The following is a 24946-nucleotide window of genomic DNA, read 5'->3' as shown; positions in this document are numbered from 1 at the left end:
CAGATACCGAATACCATGTAGAGTATATCATTTTGCAAAGTATCATGAAATAAAAGGTGCATTTTTTATTTGTTGCCATAGCAGTTCCATCAGGACACTATAAAAGGTTTGCCTAGAGCAGGCATCGACACACCAGATGTTTTGGACTACACCTGCCATGATACTTTGCCAGCATTACGGGTTTAAGAGCCTTATGGGGGATGCAGTCCACAACATCTGGAGTGACGAAGGTTGTCTATCCCTGGCCTTTATCATCAACCTCTCACCTCATCTTGTCTGAGCAAACTTCCCTCATCGAACATTCCCAGTGCTTATAAATAGGCTTTTTTGCTTAAATATACTTACATTTAGAATAAATGCATTATTAAAATGTAAGATATATTGCGAGTTTGCATTATTAACTTGTCTAGTGTTACATCTGTTTGAGGCATGTACATCAGGAGATACATTTTACTGAATAGCATGGAAACTAGTGTTATTTAGATTTTAGATATTGTGCAAACAAGGGGGTTGAAAGGTGACGTTCACCATCAATCCCTTAAGTGGAGCGCTGTATGAATACACTCACCATTGATTCAGGGATATAGGTAATCCAATATACATATATGTAAAAAATGGGAGAAAGGGAAATCTAATGGTGAAGTATGTTAAGTACTTAAATATATAAAAATATAAAAAACAAACTCACATGTGAAGAGCCAAGTATAGGACTGGCTCAAATCACGATCACTTTGGTGTATTTAGGTGACACACTTCCCTCTTCTTGCTTCTTCTCATATACTCAATAGAAAGCACAGGGGGAAACGGGCTTCTTGTGTAATAAGTCAAACACCATATGTGAAGAAATAAACCAAATAAGTTGTGCTCACCTTTGCCAGAGCCAATCAAGCTAACCTGGCTCTGGGTATAAAATTTTGTTACCCACTAAAGGGGGGTAGCCCTTCTTTGTTAGAGGTAGATGGAGTCTACAGCCGATGGGACTAAAATCCAGTTGGATACATGTATTAATTAAACATAAACACAAAGTGAATTAAACAAAACAAAAAAAAAATGTCCACAATGAAGGTCCACAATGCAGGCTTGCTTCGAGACGCGTTTCGACATTCCCTTGGGCTTTCTCAATCGAAATTCTCAATTTTTCTTCCATCACCACTTTTTAATCCATGTTCTGTTCTTTGATTTGTTCAGTCGTTATTTCCCCATCCAATCACACTCGCGGAGAGTGTGGACGTCATCTCCTCAGCTGATGTTACTCACCATCCCGGTTATAGGAAGTGACGTAGTATCCCGTTCATCACTTCCTTTTCTCGTGCGGCCATTTTATTTTCTGGCATCCCTTCACTTACAGGAGTGATTTGAGCCAGTCCTATACTTGGCTCTTCAATTGTGAGTTTGTTTTTTATATATTATTTTAAGTACTCAACATACTTCACCATTAGATTTCCTTTTCTCCCATTTTTTCCATATATGTATATTTGATTACCTATATACCTGATTCAAAGGTGAGTGTATTCATAAAGCGCTCCACTTAAGGGATTGATGGTGAACGTCATCTTTCAACCCCCTTATTTGCACGTGTTGCTTTATTGCAACTCTCCTACAGTAGTCATTCCGGTAGTCACCATATGCTCCTCTAATACAGACATCGAGGCGACCAGGGATACCAGTTTTTTTTTCCTTTCTGGTTTTTAACGCAGCCTCGGTCTTGCACCTTAATAGCAATTTGAGGCTTAGTGGTAGACATGGTCCAGTGCCAATATTCTTATAACCCAGGGCACAATTAGTGCTTTTTTGTTTCATACCTATGGACAAGGATATAGTATACCTTATAGATATACGGTATTATTTGGTGGACAGGACAGATTTCCCCATCAGTGTTGAAGCGGCTTTTTAAGATTGACATTTCGGACATTTGTTTTATAAGCGCCTATTTTTTATGCACAGAGCACTTTTCACGTTTTATTTAGATTTTAGTTTCTCATATTTATATTTGATGGAGATGTTAAAGCTTTCGGTAATCACTAATTATCTGTTATTAATGAACGTTAATTACTAACAGTAGCAACAGCCATTAGAGAGATTTCTGACTCATATTTTCACGCTTAACTCTTAGTACAAAGAGTAACTGTCCTACAGGAAAAGTGATAGGTGATAAAGCCACATGAACAGCTACCGCCAATAGATTCACAGGAAAATAGCACCTCACTCGTACTCTACCATGCTATAAAGGTCTTCAAAATGTTGCATTTGATAAAATGTTTAAGAACAACATGAAGAATTCCAATGCAACCAATTCCCCAACAAATGCAAAGAACACAGAAATATCCCATGAGATTTGGGGAAAGGAAAATCTTCTTCAAAGACAGAAACATGTTTTAGAAGTTCTAAAATTAAGCATAGTCATTCCATTGTTTCCAGAAGTCCTATTAACGAATTCAATAGATGCAATTTAGTGATGGCTGGGTAAATAAATGTAAATAATTCAATCTTCGTTAAGCTGAATATATTGGTATACTACCTTGCAAAACTTTGTTTAAAGTTTATAAATTGTTGATTCAGTGAGGAATTTTAATGACCTACTAGAGTCAAGAAGAAGCATTCTGTAGAGCTGTATTCTCCTTCTCGATCAATAAGAGCTGACTACGTATGTCTAATAGGTTAGTTATTATATGGAAAATGTCCATACACCTCTTACTGCCTGATGTAATGAATTATTTTTAGCATACCTGGGAAATCTGAGTGGTTTATCCACAAATAAAACGTTAGAGCTAAATAATGGAGATGGGAATTTTTTTCAAGTTTGGCTATTTTGGTGTATAATTTTCAATTCCGATGCCAATTCATTACAATTCCTGGTTAGTCAGTAATCTCCCGGCACTACTAGGTTGTTTGCAAACTCCAGTGAGCTCAGCTACAAGGGTAGGCAACCTTTGCAACCCAGATGCTCTTACAGCTTTAAGATCATCAAGGGAAACGTAGTCAACAACATCTGGAGTGCCAAAGGTTGCCTACCCCTGTAGCTAGACCATTGTGTGAATCAACATAGGATAAGTTAGAGAAAGATGGAGCAGCATTTAAACTAGTGGATTGGATTACTTGATTGAGTTTTACTGGTTTCGCCACTAAGCCACTAAGCCACTAAGTCCTCAATGTATCATTCATGTCTCACAGTCTCTATGTACAGATATAATTCCTTTCTGGTTCTATTACGCATTGTGCACTATTGAACCTTTACTCTAAGCTACACATACTTAAAATATGCTTATTAACCAACAAACTGCATACCTTTACTAATATGCAAACCTAGTATAAAACCTGGCAACCGTGTTGCAGCAAGAAATAAGACAGATGTGCACTCGCTGGTCCTCTTTCATTCCCACATCAATTGTGCTTTTATATTAATGACACGCTTGAAGACAAGTTGGCGAGGCTCAGCCTTGCACCTGCTGCAATTTTCAGGTATGATTCTTGAAATGTGAAAAGGGATACAATTTGACATTGTGGTGGAAAAATGCTTGAAACACAATTATAAATATTAGACTGCCATCTGAGGAAGCGGGGATGTTTAACCCTTTGGTTAAAGTTGATCAATGATCATTTAACATTTCTTTGCCTGAACAGCCATTATTAAAACACAAATGGCAAGCATAGAAATTGTCATCACATTTCATTTGCTGTGGACTAAAAAAAATAAGGATTGCGGATTTGTCAAATCATTTTTTTATTGTGGTGCAAGCAAAATTCACAAGTTATGCAGTAACAATACAATCGTATAGTAGAAACATATGTGAGAAAACAGGCATGTAGGAGTATACAGCACCATTTTTAATTTGTGAAGAGTACTACATGTCTTGGGATAAAAGTCACACTGTTGAGCAGCATACCATAATCACCAAGACCACACAAAATGAACCGTAGGGTCACATGAGTATATTGCCGTAAGAGGCAGATGAGGTAAGCAATGCAGGGTAACAACAACCTAAAGAACATTATGCCATAGAGTAGGGCTATAAATATGCACAGACGTGGTGGTCTCTGAATGAGACCAGAGAAGTGTGTGACTGAGGCTTAAACCACGTGGAGGTCATACGCCACTAGGATAGCACAGGTGAAATTATCAGCTTATTTAAAAAAAAAAAAGAAACAAACAGAAACAAAAATATAATCAGCTATGTAAGCATGAGGCCTGTCTAAATGGTAATTAACAAAGAAGTACCGACCCGTCTCTCTGATGGGGTATAGAAAAATAGAGGTAGCTTTACGAAGGGCATGAAGAGGTATTTAATGAAGGCTTATACTGGCACTCCATTTGGAAGCTGGGGAAGGCTTTGGTTGATTTGGACCTTCACTGCAATGGTTGGCAGCCCCATTTCTCCGATCCCAGGCTCCTATGGAAACCACCACCAGATGTCTGTTGGCCTCTTCACACACAGTGTACGGGTAATGGTCCTGCGAGAGTCTCCCTTGGGAGAAACATTCCCCAGGTCATGTACAGTGGTCTGGAAATTAGTCCATTAGGATTCTCAGCATAGAACAAGAGCAAGGGGCTGATACGATGCCCAGAACAGACACGTCAGCAGGAGGAGTAAGTTGGGTTATACATACCAAGATTCGTGCCTCAAATTTTGCAGACAAGATGTCATCTCACCTCCATTCCATTTCCTGGGCTGCGAGGTGCAGTGATGCACTCATGTCATCCATCTTTATTCTGCCACTAGGCCGCAAAATATGTAAGTGGATGGGGTGTTTCAGGCGGTAGGTACCCGCACAAATAAACTCTTATTGCAAAATATGCCTTTACTGACTCTCAGCTGGCCAGTTGGTGTCACTCCCTCTGAAGGTGCAGTCTGAACCCTCCCATGCCCCCGAGTGACACCACTGCATTATTATATGAACCGGTGAGGATAGGCCAACGGAACCCAGAATGGTCGCAGAATTTGGCTGTCCTTAGGCTGGAATATCGGCCATTTCTCCCGTCCACCAAGGTAGCTAGCTGGGATAGGGCTCAATTGCTCGGGTGCCTTTACCCTTCACACAGGTATAATCCAGTGCTCTCACAAGGTTGCCAGGCTTATCTGCACTGAATCCACAGTAGTTGGAGGCCAGTAGCTATAGTAGATATTCGGATTGGGCTGGGTGTTACTGTCAGCCCGCTGGAGCTACAGAAAAACGCGTCCAGCCATCTTGGCAGTCATACCCCACCCCCCAAATATATAATCAACAAATTATATATTGTTGATATCTCCGATTACAAACTACTATCCCTTCCCTCCAGTAAAACTAAAGTGTACATACTGGAGGTGCACAGGACCCCACATAAGAAGTCATGTCCCCATCTTTAAATAGAAAGAACAGAACATGGGTCTCCATTAAAAAGGCATCCCTCCCACTGACAAATTAATGAATAAGGAGGCTCAATATGTGTTCTCCCTTGTCATCTAATCCATCCTCAGAGAGGAGGAGAGTAATCAGATCAGGGGGCAATGGATGTCATCGGCACTGGGATTATTCAGTGATATATACCATGAGAAAAAACGTGAACCCAAGCTGTGGGGCAGCTTCAGGAGCACTGGAGAGGGGTACTGCAGGGATGATTCTAACCAATATGGCAGACTTAAAAATTCAACTTTATTATGGGCACCATAACCACTGTATGGTCCCAGACAAAAATATACATATAGAGAAAGGAAACTTAATATCCCACAAGAGGCTGGGTAGCCTCTGCTTATACATACTCAGCCTTTCTCTACTCAAAGGCAGTACATAGCAGGGCTAACGTCCACAGGTCCCTATAGCCACTTATGTAGGTACCACCTATTTTGTTCTTGTTTTCCCCGTTTGGTTCATAGTGGTTGTGGGATATTAAGTTTCCTTTCTCTATATGTATATTTTTGTCTGGGACCATACAGTGGTTATGGTGCCCATAATAAAGTTGAATTTTTAAGTCTGCCATATTGGTTAGAATCATCCCTGCAGTACCCCTCTCCAGTGCTCCTGAAGCTGCCCCACAGCTTGGGTTCACGTTTTTTCTATTTTGTACACATACAAGGGTTATGCCCTCCTGGGTCTGCAGACACACTCTAGTTCCCACTAACTGGGAACACTTGCACTAACGTGCCACTTTCTTATATATACCATGAGGAAGCTAGACCCAAGCCCCACACAGCTATCAAAAATAAAAAAAATTAAAAACAGAATGACCAATAAAAAAATAAAATAAACAACAGTGAAACAAATGTAGTCCCTAAGTTCCAGCTAAAAACTGAGAGAGAGAGTTGTCCAAAATGATCTCCTTCTCTACCAAGGGATTTTCAGAAAATAACCAAGAGTAGAATGTTTTCCCTATGTTTATAGTTTTTTTTTCACATTATCATATTTCAATTGTATAGCTTCATATCTTTCTCGAATTATGTTTACAGATGGGAAAAATACTTCAGAATGAATGTATAACATAATGAAGTAAAGAATTAGAAAACAACTATTTATTTTTTCTTGTACTTCTGATATACTTTACTTTTCCTATAGTGACATCCACATAGCAATCTTTTAACATTTGCTAAAACTCCCCAAGGTAGTTATTCAGCACCTTATTCCCCCTTGTATCAAAATTCACCATCTTGTCACCATGCTTCATGTGTATATATATATAGCTCAATAGGTTTTCACAGTATTCCTCTACCTTGCCATATTGCCTTAAACATAATGCAGTGGTGTCACTCGGGGGCATGGTAGGGTTCAGACTGCACCTTCAGAGGGGGTGACACCAACTGGCCAGCCTATCTTAAAAGTCAGTAAAGATATATTTTGCAATAAGAGTTTATTTGTGCTGGTACCAATAGCTGTCGGGGGATGCTTGTATGTACACAGTATTGGTACAAAAGGATTTAACAGCCTCACTGACTACAGGAGTGTTAATATGAGGGGACCAGTGTATTAGAGTGGTGGGAGAGGGGGGACGGTGTGTTAAATTGGGAGAAGGGCAGTGTATTAAATTGGGGGAGGTAGTGGGCAGTGTATTAGAGTGGTGGGGGGGGGGGCAGTGTGTTAAATTGGTGGAAAGGCAGTGTATTAAATTGGGGGAGGGAAGAAGCAGTGTATTAAATTCGAACAGAGGGAGTCAGTGTATTAGCTTGCGTGGAAGAGGCAGTGTATTAGAGTGGAGGGAGGAGGGAGCAGTGTATCGGATTTTTTGTGCAAGGTATTAGAATAGTGGGAGGGGGCAGAGTATTAGATTGGGTCTGCATGGAGATACTGAACGCTCCCCATGGTGATATTGATTGGCCGCGCAGTGTTTTGCCACACATGCACAATAGCCTCACAATGTTGATCTGAGCCAAATTGAAGAACATACTCGTAGGACTTCAAAATAAACAAGATAATGTCATTTGATTTTTTTAGAGCTGTGCAACAGCATACACTCACTATTTCAGTCCCATTACCAAACTTTTCTTAATATGTCAAGGTAGTTGGACTGAAACATTGGCTATATGCAAATGCACGGCTCCTTAAAATAAATGTGCTCTTTTGTTTACTTTGAAGCCCTACGAGCATGAGGACATCCAGTGTCAGACAACTTTTTTTATACTGTACTTTTCAAAATAAACCCCCCTTTCTATGAAAACTGAAGTTGGTTTTTTTTAGTGGCCCACATAAACTTAAACTTTGTTAATGTGGCCCATGCTAGCCTTTGAGTTTGACATGCTTGTTCTAAGTGGTTCCTTCTGGTCTTTGATTACCTAGTTCTGGGTCCATCTAAACACAGTGCATTACTGAGCAAGCATCGCTTTCACAAGTCCTTCCCAATGATCTCATCAATGACATTCCTCAGTTTGTCCAATTCAAAATTATTGAAATATCATAGCAAAATGTCTGCCTAAATACTCGTAAGAGCTCCTTTCCCTCCACCAGCACTAACATTTTACACAGTGAGTTTTGCAGACTCCACTAATAGACACTAAAACCGTCTTCTCTTGTTTTTCCCCCGCATTCCCTGGGTGTCCAAGAAATGACTAGAGCAACAACAGTAGTAATTTTTCCACTAGGTGAAGTTTAAAGGGGAAACAAGGTACATTTTGTATTAGGAATAACATGTTTGTTTTGTTGTTTTTTTCTTTTGTTTATTCGCTTCTTTAGTGTATGTGGGGCTGAAACCGAAGGGATAAAATTGTGTCATTGTTTTGGATCTATTAGAATTATTAGTTCTTTAGACTTTTTGCCTCCGCATATTTTACAGACCTTGCACAATCATTGTCTTAATTGTTCCAGTCTCACCTGCATTATTGTCTCTCCGCATGAAGCTGACAGCTCACGTCAATGTCCACAAATGGGGTGGAATAAATTAAAGGGAAGGAATAAGCATGCAAGCAGTTTATTATGGGTGCATCCTATATGTTAATAACTTCAGGAAAGTGCCTGGTATAGTGTAATAGCAGGCACGATGAACTTGTTACACTGAACACCTTCCACTCTTGTTTTCACAAATTGAATTGTGCCTAGTGCTACAAACCTCACGTTTCACTGTCGATTCAAAGAGTGACATTGTTTCGTATTCAACTCAGGAAGAAAAGAAAGGAAATACTTATGCATTTGCTATGCTGAATTTTGCATTTCCTTGTTATTGCTATTAGTATTCTAGTTGGCTAATCTATCTACTAATTAGTGCCATTCACCCATTGTCCTGTCCAGTGAGTACGGTACTATTTACATGTTAATCTGTAACACTTAGTTTGGCTCTACATTATCTTGTGGTACTGCTGACTGTCTGCAGAGTCAGATTATAAGACATACTATATGACCACCTTTACTAAGATCAAAACCATTTATATAACCCTTATACCCAATAACAGTTAATGTTATCAAAGCATACCTGGTCCTTAAACAGCCCATGTCCTACTCTTTTAGCAAAAGCAGAGCTATAAACAAGAGAGACAGAAGAGGCTTTGAATAATGCGGACAGATCTGGGTCAGCATGGACCAGACTATATTGGTGACACAGTCAGAGATGAAGATTTATGGACTCAATTTATGTACTTAACACAACATGATCCTACGTGGAAACACATAATGCTTACCTCATCGATTTTCTCTGCCACTTTTCCAGAAAACTCTGGCACAGGTCCGAACGTTCCCAATACCCTTTTTATACCTTCTCCGTAGCGTTCGCAGTAACTCTTGAATCCTGAAACAAAGCCATTAACAGACTTTCAACATGTGTTTCCAGGGACAGACATGCATGTGTACTAATTTATTAGATAGAGATGCAGAAACTAATAATTTAAATAACATAGATAAGCAATTGTCAAATGGGTTTTTACAGTATCTATACATAAAACCTGGAATTAGATATTCTGGACCTGGAGAATCCAAGGGTGCCAAACCTGTGTGAAAATGTAACACTAAAATGAAGATACCATATCTACAGTAAACATCTCATTTAGTAGTGAAGTTGATGGATGTTGTTATACCCTGCAGTACACATATTTACCTTCTGATCCATTTATTGTGCAGCTAGTATAATTTGTTGCAATTACCTGGCAGTTATTACTACATTACCGGCTGCTTGAATCGAATGTTCCAAATGGTCCAGGTGGGATTCCAAGAATGACAGCATGGAAATCCGTTCACACTACTATCATGTTGAACTATTTGTCATTATTATAGAGCCAGCCTTGTTAGAGTAAAGGATCTTCTTTATTTTTCTAGTCTTGCCGTTTACAGTCTATTCAGATCTCAGGTTTCTATCTCAGCCCATGGTGCTCTTGATGGCATGTGGGTTGTATTCTGTTTAGGACTCCGTCCAAGTCACCTTTCAGACAGAACATTCCATGGAGTATATTCCATGTTTATTTGGCTTCTGACTGAAGTATAAATGAAATGTTGAGTATTTTAGCAAAAAAAAAGATATGTGCAAAATGAGCAAATTGCAGAAACTTCAATAATAGATATTTTTTTTATTTATTATTTTGTCAATCTTTATTTATTGAGGTAAGTATACAGTCATGACAAGTGATATGACATTCAATACACACTTAGCAGATATCAGATTAGATCAAAGTCACTGAGTAATACCTCATTTTTTGTTTTGTAAGAAGTAACAAACACATGGGAAGCTAGCATGGCTAAAACAAGCAGTTCATGCTATCCCTAAGCACATATGAGCCTAGTCAGGCACGTAGAATGGTATTCAGCTTCAGGAGAGTCTAACATATGACAGGAGGGATCAAGCTGAGTATACATGTATATGAGCATGATAGGTAAATATTTAGTCACTAAAGATGCAAAGAAAAGGCTATCTGGTCATAAATAGGAACTAATATGCTGTGTGTAGAGTAATCATATGGTAGGTATGGCGGGTCTCAGACATTTATAAACATGCTAGGTAAGGAACCTTGCAATATATAGACCAATGTGTCCTGCTTTTACACTGTGAATATTGCACCGCACAAATTAATAGTTGAAAAATCTAAAGTAAATAAGGGGTATATAACACAACAGAAGAAAATAAAAATAAACCATGAAGGCCTTGAGAGGCCCGAGACTTCTGGCGGAAACAGGATGACGTCCATTGATAGATGGGAGCTCGCTGTATGTTAGCCGCATGGCTGCTTAAATGCACACTGACACGGTCATCCTATGCCCACATCTGGGAATTGGGTAAGAGCTGCAGGGAAGTCACTGTTGGCAGCAGCTGGATAGGAGCAAACAGGGCCATTCCTCCCGCTCCAGGCCTGAATGAGGGCCGTCATTGCTGAGCCATGGGCCTGGGGGCTCCCATAGTCCAAGCCCTTCCCTGGCAGGGGATAGCAGGAGGCCTTGGTAGTATGTCGTCTCCGCCTGCGATCGGTCTTCTGCCTATGTGATGGATGCCTCGGGTTTAATTCCATAGGGGCCCTCAGCCGAGACGGGCTAAGGATATGTGAAGCAGGCTTGTGGACACAAGGTTTTCCCAGAGGTGTCCCACTCACCCTCCAGTCACCGCTGCTCCGGCCTCCCTTAGACTTTTGAGGTGATGCTGTAGTCGTGCGAGCCTCAATCGTTGCCCAAAAGTGGTTGAAGACGTGCAGCAGGCCGCAAACCTGTGATCGCCAAACACCAGCCAAACAATCGATGGCTCATCTATGAAGGGGCTTACACAGGTGTCAAGGACACTCCAGGCAATTTTGAACCCAGTTGGGGGTAGTTAAAAAGTAATTTTCAGGATGATGCCCCAGGAGGTCATCTGAAGTGTGTCTGGCCAGCTCGGCTGTCAGGCCCCACACCCAATACCAAGATATTAACTACATATTAAGGGGATTTAGTGTACATAAATTATTTTGTTCTTCCTCATACATTTTTTTTTCAGTTGAAGATATGAGAAGGATATCTGGGTCATTGGTGGCACTACTGGTTCTGCAAGCATGATATAATTTTTTCTTTTTTTAAAAACTGTTTTCCAAAGGTTATAGTAGATAGACTCTCCTTATTCCCAACACAAATTATAAAAGAGTTGGTATGACATTTATATGTTCTAATATTGTCATGGATGAGATAATCTCTGGGCACAAGGTGTTTAGTAAATTAAAACCAGAGGAGTAGAAAGCGTTGCTTAGACCCCGTGTGGGCTTGCAAATAAATATACATGCCTTCTGGAAAGCTCTATGTTATTGAACCTGGTTGCTACATGGTCTCAATTATTTTGTTTCCTTTGGTTGTATTTTTCTTGTTTGCTTTTTTTAGGAAGATAAATTGTATCCCGGGTTTTTAGTTTTTGTTTTTTATTCTTGGCACTGTTTCCATTGAGTGAATTTGAGTAAAATTATGGTTATTTTAAGTATGAGATAATTGTTTCCTTACATTTTTTAAAGGTTATTGAAGATCACTATACTTCCTATGAATAGAGACCTATGAGGGCTTTATTATTTGGTTAGATGTCCATATGCTTCAGGACCTTGGCCATAGCGGTATAATAATGGGGGTGAGATTTAGTCATCTACAAACAGAGGATTGTGCTTTCTCTCAACCTACATTGGGGTGTAAATATGACACCCCCAACCCAACTTTCCAGCACAGTGAACAGTAGCAGTAGCTTACAGCAAGAGCGCTGTTGATGGATCCTAAATTTCTTTTTTGGTAACACAAGCACTAACCTATGCCAACTGATCTTGCCAAAAACTAAATTCTGTTCTGGTATTATTTAGGCCAACTGTAAATATTTTACTGTCTGTTGCTAAAAAAATAAAGCTAAGCTAGTCAAGTTAATAAAAGGTATCCAACGTCTCGATTTTGGCTAACGTAGCCTAAAGCTTTGACACTTTCTGCCATTCCCAAATAAATCTGTGTTCTGTTGTAATAGTCAGTTACACAATAAAAGCCAGATCTGCAATGAACTTTGCCCTGCTGGAGGCTAAAAGGGAGGTATGATGTTATATAGGCTATTATCTGTGTACACTTCTGAAAAACAAATATACCACTCTCAACTTTTCTATATAGTTGATGCAGTAGCTTGTTGGAGACTATGATGCAAACGTAAATGTAAATTGCGTGGACATTGCTGTGGAGAGAATAAAGTGTCTTCTCTAAGTCAGCAAGTTCATAAATGAGATATGACTGGTTGCTATATGCCCATACTTGTCGTTAGATATCTACAGATGAAAAGGCATTGCTTTAACACCCAGGTGTAATATAAACCACTGTACATGCTCTTTATATGATGAAATATATTGCTCATTTAATGGGGACGCAGGTTCTCGCATCTAGAGTAAAACTGCAACTGTTTATTAAAGGGGAACTGACACTGTAAATTACACCATTGATTCGAACATTGAACATAAAGATTTTTTTTTTCTTGGCACTGTTTCCATTGAGGGAATTTGAGTGAAATGATGGTTATTTTAAGTATGAGATTATTGTTTCCTTACATTTTTTAAAGGTTATTGAAGATCACTATACTTCCTATGAATTACACCATTGATTAGAACATTGAACATACCTTACAATTTATTGTGTCATTAAACAGAAGAAGTCACCGATTGCCAGAAGACCCCAGGTTAGTTGTGAAATGGTTAGCAAACTGTTTGATTACTTACTCCGGGAGGGCTCTAGGGCACCATAACCATCTATAGTGGTGCTTTAAGTGTTCTTTTAATATGAAAATTAAATGTTGTGTTGAAGTGCATCCAAAATTCATGTACCCAATTTTTCAGATAAACATTACTCAAATATTTCTTAACAGAAGGAACTTGGTAGTGAAGTTAAGTATAAGTGATTAGCATAGCAATACATTACATCTGAAGTATGATATAGGAAGGTCAATAATGAATTATATCATATGGGTTCTCCATGATACTAGGCCGAGAGAACATTGTTTTGCAGCTAGGATACAGAATGTAAGTCTTTGCTGTGGCATGATGGATTTAAAAGTGTATGCCTCACATCAGCCACTGCCTGTACCTTAGTGCAGCACATATGCCCAGTATAAAAGTTGGAGAGAACTATCCACACAAATCTGTTGTGGCAAACCATGCTTGTCAGAAGACTATTTTTTTACCTGCTACCATTCTCTGACCTCAGTCTAATGCTGCTGTTGTTCTCTCTTAGTCGATTCTCCTTTGCTCCATTTCCCAGTCACTTGAGCTCAAGATTGTGTGTCAGTTGGTGCCAACCACAAACAAACATCTGTAACTCAAACTGGCTTCAGAAAGTCAAGCAAGCCGTAGCAAGTGTGTAATGAATTAACCCTTAAATCACTTGAACAGATGTCAGTCAGTATGTACCAAATTCTTCTTTTGAGGTTTTTGTACAAGAGTTAAAGCTGTTAAAGCTGCCCAATCATTTTTTGTTATTTGTTTACATTTTGTTTATTCATGCCCCCTTGCATGTTAATGATTACTCCCCTCTTCTCCTTGTATTTGCCTTTATTTTTATTATGTTTTCTCCCCTGTACCAGATCTCTATATCTGGGTGAAGCCATTCTGTCCATGACGTCCGGAGTTTGCCCTTCTGTGGGTTTCTTTTGACTGATGGATTGTGGGTAGATTTGTTGGACAACTGTCACCTCACAATTATTCCTTGGAATTGAAATGGATTGGTAGATTCTTTGAACGGAAACACTGTTTTATACTTCATTTAAAGATATTGTGAGGAAAAACCCATCCCTACCTGAAGTATATGACAAGATCCTTCAGCCATAAACATACACCTTGGGTCAGAGAGTGTTTGAAAACTGACAGTAATTTTCTGTCTCCATTATTTCTGTGTGAGGAGTAAAGCAGAGAACACCATAGAGACTAAGTATCAGTTTTACATGAACCGTCTGACCCAATGTGCATGTATACGGCTGAATAATCCTGTCATGGGAATTCGTTTTTCAAATTTTTTTTTACATGTACATAATTTAAAAAAAAAAAACATCAATTTCCTTCCAATATCTGATGAAAGGAGTATTACTTTAAAAATTAGTTTTGAGGTGACAGCTGTCTTTTAAGTTTTGCACATTTTCAAGTTTTAGACAAAGTGGCACTTTCACTGTGAATTGTAAGACATGGTTACCATGGCAACATGAGCACCAGGGTAATTGTACATTTGCTGGGTACATTTGTAACTATGGCAGTCAAGAGTAATGTTGTAGGACACAGAAAATGAACATGTGGCTATGCATTTTATGCCATGACACACTCCATGAACAAAACGGCATAGTGAAGGGCAGTGAAAATAAATATTTGAACATGTACTGGAAGAGGTCCTGAAATATGCTTCTCTGAAATACAGACACATGCAAATAAAGACAGATACTCGCAAACAAATACAGTCATGCACATTTACAGACACAGATAAACACAAGTACAGGCACACACAAATACAGCCACATTCTCAAAGATAAACAGAACCACAGCACACACTCACTGGAATACAAATACAAGTTCAGTTTTAGTTCCGTAACTGGTAAATAAACAACTTGTGGTATCCATAAAGGGACGCGCTAAGCACCATAGGCCAATGAAGCTTACTATAGTGGTTTTGGTACGCGAGGTGAGCAAGGTTCTATGCTGCAGGAGACCGGGGGACTCTCCCGTTTTGTTAATCCCCTCTAAAGTGGCTTCATATAGAACAGGGACGCTGTGGAGGGCATTAGGGCACTATAACCACTTTAGCAGGTTTTAGAAACTATGGTGCTTAGAGTAACCAAATAAACATCAGCTGTTACAGTGATTCATGGAATATCGCAAACTGGAAAATCATCAATGCTCTGATTTCCCAGTAAATGTCACATCGATATTAAAAGGTTAATTCATATCAATATAATTATCTGCACTTTAGGAGGAGTTTTCAGTGATTTTTTTTTTTTTTTTTTTTTATAAATCAGCAGTGGACCACAGAAATTTACTTTTTATGAAGTGATCTCACTTACCTTCTGCATTAAGATGTGCCGTTTCCAGGGGACCGAGGAATGCATATCTCATCCCAAGACCTTCAGACATCACAATGTCCACATCTCTGGGTGATATCACCTCATCCTGCAGGGTAAAAACATGGCTGTTATCTGTATCAAAGAGGAGAGAAATGTTTCCAATAATATAGATCAAACAGAGCTTTTATCTACCACTACAGGCACACAAGATTTAGGTTTCTATATGGAAAGGACTGTTAAAGGGGCCGTGGGGACAAAAACGTTGTCTTTCTGTGGAGATGAATAAAGGCTTTCTTTATGTTTCAAACTATTTTATTGAGCAATTGGCAATTTGAGATTTCAAGTCAATAATGTCAGGCCAGTGCATAATATGATACCAGTGGATCAATAAGAAATGGTGTATTATAGTACAAAAGAAAAAACAAAGAGCGGTATGAGAAATTGATAATCTTGACCATGCCTCTTTTCTTCTTCCTCTCGGATACCATTGCCCGATACCTTTTCTTATTAAAGGTCACCACAAACCTATCAGGACCCTGTTCTCACGTTCAGGTGAAAGGAGTGCTTCTCCCCACAGCCAAGTTACTTATGAAGGGATTAGAAAATATAGATTAATGTTGGTGTTTTTATTATGGAATTCAATATGTAAGCATGTCCAGCGAAGGTCAGAGGAAAGAAAATTCCTTTGGCAAGGACTTTGCCTGTGACTGTTATGAGTTTGGCAATTTTGAGTAATCCGTTATCTATCTGAAACTGATTAGACTGCAATGAACTCTTTAGTACTTGTGCTGTGGGCTTGTTGTACAGTGCCTTCACCACCCCAACTATTAATGGTTTGCATTCTGAATGCTTGCTTAAAGACAAGTAATGCTGAAATAGGGATCCATCATACAGTTGTGTTCGTCAAAGAATGATGCCAAAACTGCACTTGCCTAATAACCCCGGCAACTTACATACATTAAAAAAAATGCTTGCTTATACATGTCATTTCTGCCTCATTCATGATCTTGTATCCTCTCAAATGAATGGTAAAAATGGTCACTGGTTCTGCGGGTTTATTCACTAAAAGGTTAAGTGTGCAAAAATTAATAAGCTAAAAAAAAAAAAAATACACTAATCTGAACATATTTTAACTGGAGATCTGCTGAGATTACCAAAATGTTACACCCACTACATTAGAGCAGTAGTAGGCTACCCTCGCATTAGGGGATCAGCATACATCCTTATTAAAATATCTATAATTTTTTTAAGTTACATATAAAACCCTCTCATATTTACTGATTTCATATGAAAAATATGGTGATTCACATATTCCTAGTGGTTATAACTAGGGTGTATTTTGTAAATAGACTGTATAAGTGGTTGACTACAGGCACCTTTCTGATAGATCCAAACATGGAATGTACATATTTAGAATACTGTTTATAATTTTATGTAGCTACATTCATTTTCCAAACATTACAATAAATGCATGTACTGTATCTTACAAAGGTGAGTAGACCCCTCACATTTTTGTAAATATTTTATTATATCTTTTCATGTGACAACACTGAAGAAATTATACTCTGCTACAATGTAAAGTAGTAAGTGTACAGCCTGTATAACAGTGTAAATTTACTGTCCCCTCAAAATAACTCAACACAGCCATTAATGTCTAAACCGTTGGCAACAAAATTAAGTGGAAATGTCCAAATTGGGCCCTATTAGACATTTTTCCTCCCCGGTGTCATGTGACTCATTAGTGTTACAAGGTCTCAGGTGTGAATGGAGAGCAGGTGTGTTAAATTTGGTGTTATCGCTCTCACACTCTCTCATACTGGTCACTGGAAGTTAAACATGGCACCTCATGGTAAAGAACTCTCTGAGGATCTGAAAAAAAGAATTGTTGCTCTTCATAAAGATGGCCTAGGCTATAAGAAGATTGCCAAGACCCTGAAACTGAGCTGCAGCACGGTGGGCAAGACCATACAGCGGTTTCACTGGACAGGTTCCACTCAGAACAAGCCTCGCCATGGTCGACCAAAGAAGTTGAGTGCACGTGCACGTGCTCAGCATCATATCCAGATGTTGTCTTTGGGAAGTAGACGTATGAGTGCTGCCAGCATTGCTGCAGAGGTTGATAGGGTGGGGGGTTAGCCACTCAGTGCTCACACCAAATGCCATACACTGCATTAAATTGGTCTGCGTGGCTGTCGTCCCAGAAAGAGGCCTCTTCTAAAGATGATGCACAAGAAAGCCCGCAAACAGTTTGCTGAAGACAAGCAGACTAAGGACATGGATTACTGAGATAAACAAGATAAACTTATTTGGTTCAGATGGTGTCAAGCGTGTGGAGCAGTAACCAGGTGAGGAGTAAAAAGACCTTGCCTACTTGCCTACTGTCAAGCATGGTGGTGGGGGTGTCATGCTCTGGGCCTGCATGAGTGCTGCCGGCACTGGGGAGCTACAGTTCATCGAGGGAACCATGAATGCCAACATGTACTGTTACTTACTGAAGCAGAGCATGATCCCCTCCCTTCGAAGACTGGGCCGCAGAGCAGAATTCCAACATGATAACGACCCCAAACACACCTCCAAGATAACCACTGCCTTGCTAAAGTAGCTGAAGGTAAAGGTGATGGACTGGAAAAGCATGTCTCCAGACCTAAACCCTATGGAGCATCTGTGGGGCATCTTCAAATGGAAGGTGGGTGAGCGCAAGGTCTCTTACATCCACCAGCTCAGTAATGTCATCATGGATGAGTGGAAGAGGACTCCAGTGGCAACCTGTTAAGCTCTGGTGAACTCCATGCCCATGAGGGTTAAGGCAGTGCTAAAAAAAACAAATGATGGTGGCCACACAAAATATTGACACTTTGGGCACAATTTGGACATTTTCACTTAGGTGTACTCACTTTTGTTGCCAACGGTTTAGACATTAATGGCTGTGTGTTGTTATTTTGATGGGACAGCAAATTTACACTGTTATACAGGCTGTACACTTACTACTTTACATTGTAGCAGAGTGTCATTTCTTAAGTGTTGTCACATGAAAAGACATAATAAAATATTTACAAAAATGTAAGGGGTGTACTCACTTTTGTGAGATACTGTCCTTGTGCCATTAAGAAGATAAATACTCCATGATCATATCAGATTGTTACAAACTAGATGGGCTATCTGAATTCAACATTCCAGGTAAGCCATGTCTATCCAAGAGATATAATGACCACCGACGTACTTTTCAATCACTCATCATCCTTGTCAATGAGCTATGCAAACAAAAGTATACGCACATCAACGTCTCCTTTCAGCAGGAGAATCCAACTATTGTGTCATAGAGAAAAAAAGCCAATGTTTTCAGCTAAAAAAAGGTGGTCCTTTTTCAATCGTTGGCACAGTATATTATATGTTATGCATATTTTGGGGAGATATACAGGCATGAATCTCTCTCTCGTTGCATAGTCAGCATCTTGTCTTCAGCTCTTGACAGACAAAGATATGAAGAGCAATTCCAACGTTTTAGTTAAAGGAGTTCTAAACTGTTCTGGGGAGAATCCTGTGAGATCCTTTATAGATCTTCTTGAGTTTATCATGCAGTGTAAAGTTGGCTGTTAGTTAGTGATGAAGCAAGGCAAGGTACATCAAGAAGATGTTCTGTCTCCTGCCATATTTTGCCAAAAGTTGTTGCATACATAAGACAAAATACGCCCTACTTTATTGTAAGTATATGTTTCCATTATGTTAGATTTTCAATGAAATGTAACAAAATCGTAACGCAGTATGTACATGAGAGTTTTCATAAGCATTGTATGTTTGTGAAAAACTTGAAAGTGACAGTGTTACTTTAAATGGCACTCTTAAAGGGCCAGTCCACACCCATAAATCAGCTCAGCTTATTGAAGTGCTTTATAGGTTCGAGGTATCCCATTTAAAAAGGCACTTTATAGGAAGTGGAACTTTTATAATTAAACAATGGAAACCCCCCCCCTTCCCCCCCCCCCCCCCCCCCGCCTGGATGTCAATCAAACAACCAGGAAGTTTTGCTTTTGACTTCTGTTAGCTCCCCTCAGATAATGGAAGGGACAAGCATGCTTAATGTGAGTGTACCTGCCTCCCCAGCATATCTCCTCGAGGACCTCAGGTGACATAGGAGCGCATACGCACACATTGGGAAGCTTCAATTAATGCATTTATTCATTGGGGGTATACTGCTAAAGAGTGATTTATTGTTATTTAGCCATTTGCAGTGTGGAGTGTTGCTTTAAGAGTATAAAGACTTCAGAATGTAAGCATGGGTGTGAGTTAGCATTTATTCTTCATCATACTCCCAGTTCATTTAATTAATGGTGGGATTCTTGGTTCATATAATATATAATGAGTTTGCAGTTCAGGCTTTTTTTTTTTTTTTAAATGTCAAAAACACACCACTTATACACTTTAATGTCATACTTAAATATATATATATAGGTACCATTCCACAAACAATGAAGTCTTAATACTATTGTTAATAAAAGGAAATGGGTAGAAAGAAGAAAATGAAGTGAAGCAGTCTGTTTACCTCAAATATCCGGAAGTTGGAACACTCCCTTATATTTGCAAATTAGGTTTAAGAAGCTGTGAAACATTAGTAATGGTGATTGCATTATTTTTTACTGTGTCTTAGGCAACATTTATATTAGTAGGTTGATCCATTTTTCAACCCAGTCAGCCAGATAACCGGTAACTGTATGAACTGTTCATCAGACTGGTGAACTTTCAACTATAAAAAAGGAGTTGTCCCATAGGTGGGCTGTTAAAGATAATTTAGTATGATTGGAAACATAATAGTCTCTGATCCCTACCCACGTAAAGCAACCATAAAACGATGATAGTAGGTAATGATAGCAGGTTACACAAGGTCACAATGAGGATCACAACAACAACAACACATTAAATTGGCCGTCTGACAGACAGGTTGTTGATTTCTGTTGATCAAAGACAGATATTGTGAATTACCACTGTGTCACATCTTTATTCAGAGCCATTGCACCAAGGTGAGTATTTATGTGTGCAAGAGTGATGTTGTTACACAGCGTATGATTTGTGGTTAAAAAAACAGAGATAATGGACAACTGAGGATTTAAAATTCAGGGGGAGGAACCAACTTAATGGTTCCCATGGCTCATGTGAGGAAATTGAAAGGGCCATATCTGGCAATAAAAAAAGGAAATAAATAAAAAAATATTTTATCACAGACAGATTACATGTTTTATTGCACGTATAGCGTACGATTAAGTGTTGGCAGCCATGATTGCCTCCATTCTCCTTCCTATTGCCTGGGCTGTGGGATTTGGGTTAATGAATTGAGAAGACTAGATGGGCCGAATGGTTCTTATCTGCCGTCACATTCTATGTTTCTATGTTTCTATGAATTATAATATCGTAATTTTAATCAGAATACTATTGTTTCTGTTCCACTGTACCTGGGAGGTACAAAAAACAAAGTCCCACCCAACCACACACCCAACATACGCTTGGCGAAAGTTACAATATAATATTATCATGACAACCTTCCAATACACTGCCGGATGTGGCTAGAGAATAAGAGTTATGTGACAGTATTATGGTCAATGGAGAATGGTCACTAATCATGACAACAAAGATTTCTGATAGTTCTTGATAGTTTAAATATATAAAGATCTGTTAACGGACACATTTTCATATTTTTATTACATTTATTGAAAGTTGTTTTTTTCTTTTAAATAATTTTTGATAAAATTTCCCTTATTTATTTGGCTGAGCGGCCATATTGGATCAGATTCTACTGTTATCTGACCAGCCGAACCTGCCTGTTGCTGGTAGTGCTTTCAATGTTTGCAAACCCTAAAGGACACATACAAACACATTCCAGTCTTTATATTTTATACATTGATGTGTTTTAGTTAAACTTGCCCACAATCCTAAGTCACAATGCAATATTCCACATATGCATTCTTGAATTATCACCTGTAAAGCATGTATCATTTTTTATTAAATACTGCACCTCAACAAGTCTCCATGCCTCGCTGATCACTGCGTACTGCAGTCGATTCAACACAAACCCATCAGTCTCTTTCATTAATTTCACAGGTGACTGGCCAATGTTCTTCATTAATGTATACGTCTTTTCAACTGTGGCCACATCCGTCTCCGGGTGGGGAACTAGTTCAACCAAAGGAACGTAATATGGAGGATTGACCTGCAATATATGAAACAAGATATATAATAAGCATTTTTTTTCTTCAAGCTAAAATAAAGCACTCTAAGGATTGTAATTGTTATAAAGGAGAACCACAAACTGTAAATTGTTTAACACACAATGTTGCCATGATCTGAAAAGGTTTCATTTGTAATATTTTCAAAAAAGTCTTATTTTACTTTCTGTACTATAGACCTATCAACCAGCTGATAAGCAGATAGTTTTCCCTCAGGACTTTGGGTGTTTTCAAGATAATAAAGTCTATTTTCACAGTAGTTAGTGTGAGTGTCTAAAATATATGTAGAACACTGGACTGGCTTTCTTCAAATTAAAAAAAAAAATGTAAAAAAATATTCCTGAAACCAATCGCATTAATAGCCATTACAAAAGTATTAGTTACCTTGATTTGATAGCCTAAAAGTTTGACAAAGTTTGCAGCAATTAAGAAATATTAACAATTTTCCAAAACAAATGTAACAAATGTAACAAATGTAACAAATGGACATAAAGCATTCCATGCCGTCCAATATTTCAAATGGACAAAGGGCAACACTTTAATTATAGGGGTGTAAGACAGGATGTGGCCAGGTGTTGGGCTGCTTTAGGTGGCTTACTGAGAAAAATGTTTTGCAATTAAAATGTAATTTAGAACAGGAATATTAGGCCTAATTTTACACAGACTGATTATCAAACACACATGTTTGTAGTTCAAAGACACATACTGTGAGTATTATTGCCACGGAGCTCTGTTGTACACTAAGGCACACCAACAATATGTTAATACAACTCTCATCTTTAGATTTGCATGTTAAAAGTAAAATGTTTAGTAAAAATATATAAAAAATAAAAAAATAAACATGCAACATTTTCTACTTTGGAGTGATGAAGGCACTTTCTCTGTTTCACAGCACAATGACAAAAATGATCTCAAGGTGTTTTTTGTTTTTTTTTGTCAGATCAACAGTAAAGACCGGTGTGTGAAGTGTTGACAGTGATGGAATATGTCACCTCAAAAATCTTCAGTATGTTCATGTACGAGAAACACACAAAGGACAAAATACATTCTAAGTGTTGTCATAGTAATTATTTTTTTTCATGTTAATTAAAATAACTTTTGGAAACAAAGGAACCCAAGAAGCCTATTTTTTATTTCATTGTCCAATAAACTCATTCATTGCGTGAAACATACATTAACAAAAAGGCTGGACACCTTATAAAACATTACAACCAGGAAAATGTGATCATTTAGGGACGTGAGTGACAGCAATTAGCCATCCTGTTAATTCTTGTAATATTTTGGTGGAAAATGAAATCAGCATGAATTGTGTCATCGCTTCTTATTAAGCATATAAACTACAGTAATGCCAAACAAAGTATTATTTGTACCAGATACATGGCTATCATTTTACTATTTTTTTTTTCATAAAACATTAAAGCACATTAATTAGAAGTTAGTTTAGTTACTAAAACTTGACTTAGAAGCTCGATAGATTATTCATTGTATATTATTATATTGTATTTAGATAGTATTTTATAGTTAAATCTTTACATACATACCTGTGCACGGGTGCACGTAAATGGTGCACGTAAACATAGCAGAATTTAAGCTCCTGACTCACAAACATCGTGACACAGAATATAAACATTAATATTAATAAAGAGAGGGAAAGGTGTAATTATACAACAAACATAAATCTAAATAAAATGGAACGCCATTTTGCTAAAATTCACATTCAAGTAATTAAAGAAAAAAATATGTTTATTCCTTAGCGTGTTATATTTGATCAAAACTTCATATGCTGGTCAAAGAGTGTTCACATTCACATGCTGTAAAACCTCTTTTGATAATTTCTTAATCACCATATGGATAATTTGGGTTAACGTTTACCATCTTTCTTAGACTATACCAAATCTCTCTCACTTTTGCTGCTATGTTTGCCTGGTGATCTGGCGGTATGATTCAATTATGTCAAATGTAAAAAAAAAAAAAAAAAAACTAACTTGATACATATCATTAGAATATATATGGGAATCCATTTGAAATTCACTGCTTGTTTTTTTTTTTGTTTTGAATTGTTTTTAAGCAGGCCTTAAAGGGTCATGGATGGTTGGCACTTCCCCTACAGAAATCATTATTGCTTTATTAAAATTATATTGAAATGCACTAACATAGACTCCATACAAATGTACTTCAATAAGTATCTGCTTACCCCACATAATGGTTAGTCTAACCTTTATATAGCAAGAATCATTGTGGCCCAAGTGAAAGGATTACAAGTGGAACATAATCATATATTAGCAAGACTGCGGGAGAGGGTACAGGACAAAAACAATTTTTTTTAGGACATTCTGTCCATAATTTGTGTGTATATTTATTGTACCGTATACAGTTTTTCACTTGGGGTTATAAAAGTGAATGTGGCTTTAAGAACTTTGCTTAATGACAACTGCTGTCTCAAAACAATTTTATATTATAATAGTCCATTGATCAAGTTTTGAAAGGAAATATATATATTTTAAATTAAGTATATGTAAAAAAAACAAAAATATATGACAGGATCCTTCAGCCATAAACATACACCTTGGGTCAGACAATGTTTGAAAACCGACAGTGAGTCTCTATGGTCTTCTATACTTCTGTGCAGAGAGTAAAGCAGGGAAGACCATAGAGATTAACGATCAGTTTTCAAACACTGTCTGACTCCAGGTGCGTGTATATGGATGAAGGATCCTGTTATATAATAAAGGTATTCACATTTGTAAACTTAAAAAGATTTTTATATTATATAAAAGTTTTGAGTTGACAGGTGTCCTTTAAGCAAAGTTCTGTTTCAGTTGTCAGACAAATTTAACACAATCCTTCAGTAAAATCAATCTCACAGAAGGGCAAACAGCAGACATCATGGGCAGAAGAAAACAAATATTGAGATCTGGCATGAGGAGGAACAGATAATAAATGTAAATAAAGCCAAGTGGTGGGGGCAGATAATAAATGTAAATAAAGCCAAGTGGTGGGTTATTGTTTTTTTTTTTTTTAAGTATATATAAGTCTTCCTAGAAGATCACACAAAATATTTGGGGATCTGATCTCTGCATGGGTGCTGCTTTGAAGTTGTATGTCTCATAAATAGTCCTTCATTTTATTGGTTCTACCATAAGCAAAAACTATTGTCTAGTTTAATAGTTTGCCATTAAGTCATCAATAGGTCCATCCCTCGATAAAACTCAACATGCAGCTCTAGCCACTAGTGAGAAAGTGCACAGTATATCACTCATGATAATATGATTTAAAGTGTCTGTCAGTTGTCCTCCTCCAGGTCCCTCAGCCTTTATATGGGACCACCCTAATGATTGTGAGTGGC

The 24946-nt window shown here is 38.1% G+C and overlaps 1 protein-coding gene across 1 annotated transcript in view; it reads right to left on the bottom strand.

The window, feature by feature from the left end:
* Positions 1-24946, bottom strand: part of CRYL1 (crystallin lambda 1) — a 190281-nt gene that overhangs the window by 8871 nt on the left and 156464 nt on the right. Inside the window, exons 5-7 of the mRNA XM_063444903.1 lie at positions 21390-21584; positions 15386-15491; positions 9072-9178 (exon numbers count right to left, since the gene is read on the bottom strand). Of these exons, the coding sequence (XP_063300973.1) occupies positions 9072-9178; positions 15386-15491; positions 21390-21584 (408 nt within the window). The remainder of the gene's footprint in view (positions 1-9071; positions 9179-15385; positions 15492-21389; positions 21585-24946) is intronic.

This window comes from Pelobates fuscus, chromosome 1 (assembly GCF_036172605.1).
Source record: "Pelobates fuscus isolate aPelFus1 chromosome 1, aPelFus1.pri, whole genome shotgun sequence".
Classification (NCBI taxonomy): Eukaryota; Metazoa; Chordata; class Amphibia; order Anura; family Pelobatidae; genus Pelobates; species Pelobates fuscus.
The sequence above is the reverse complement of the archived record's forward strand: the minus strand, read 5'-3'. Positions and strand labels throughout refer to the sequence as shown.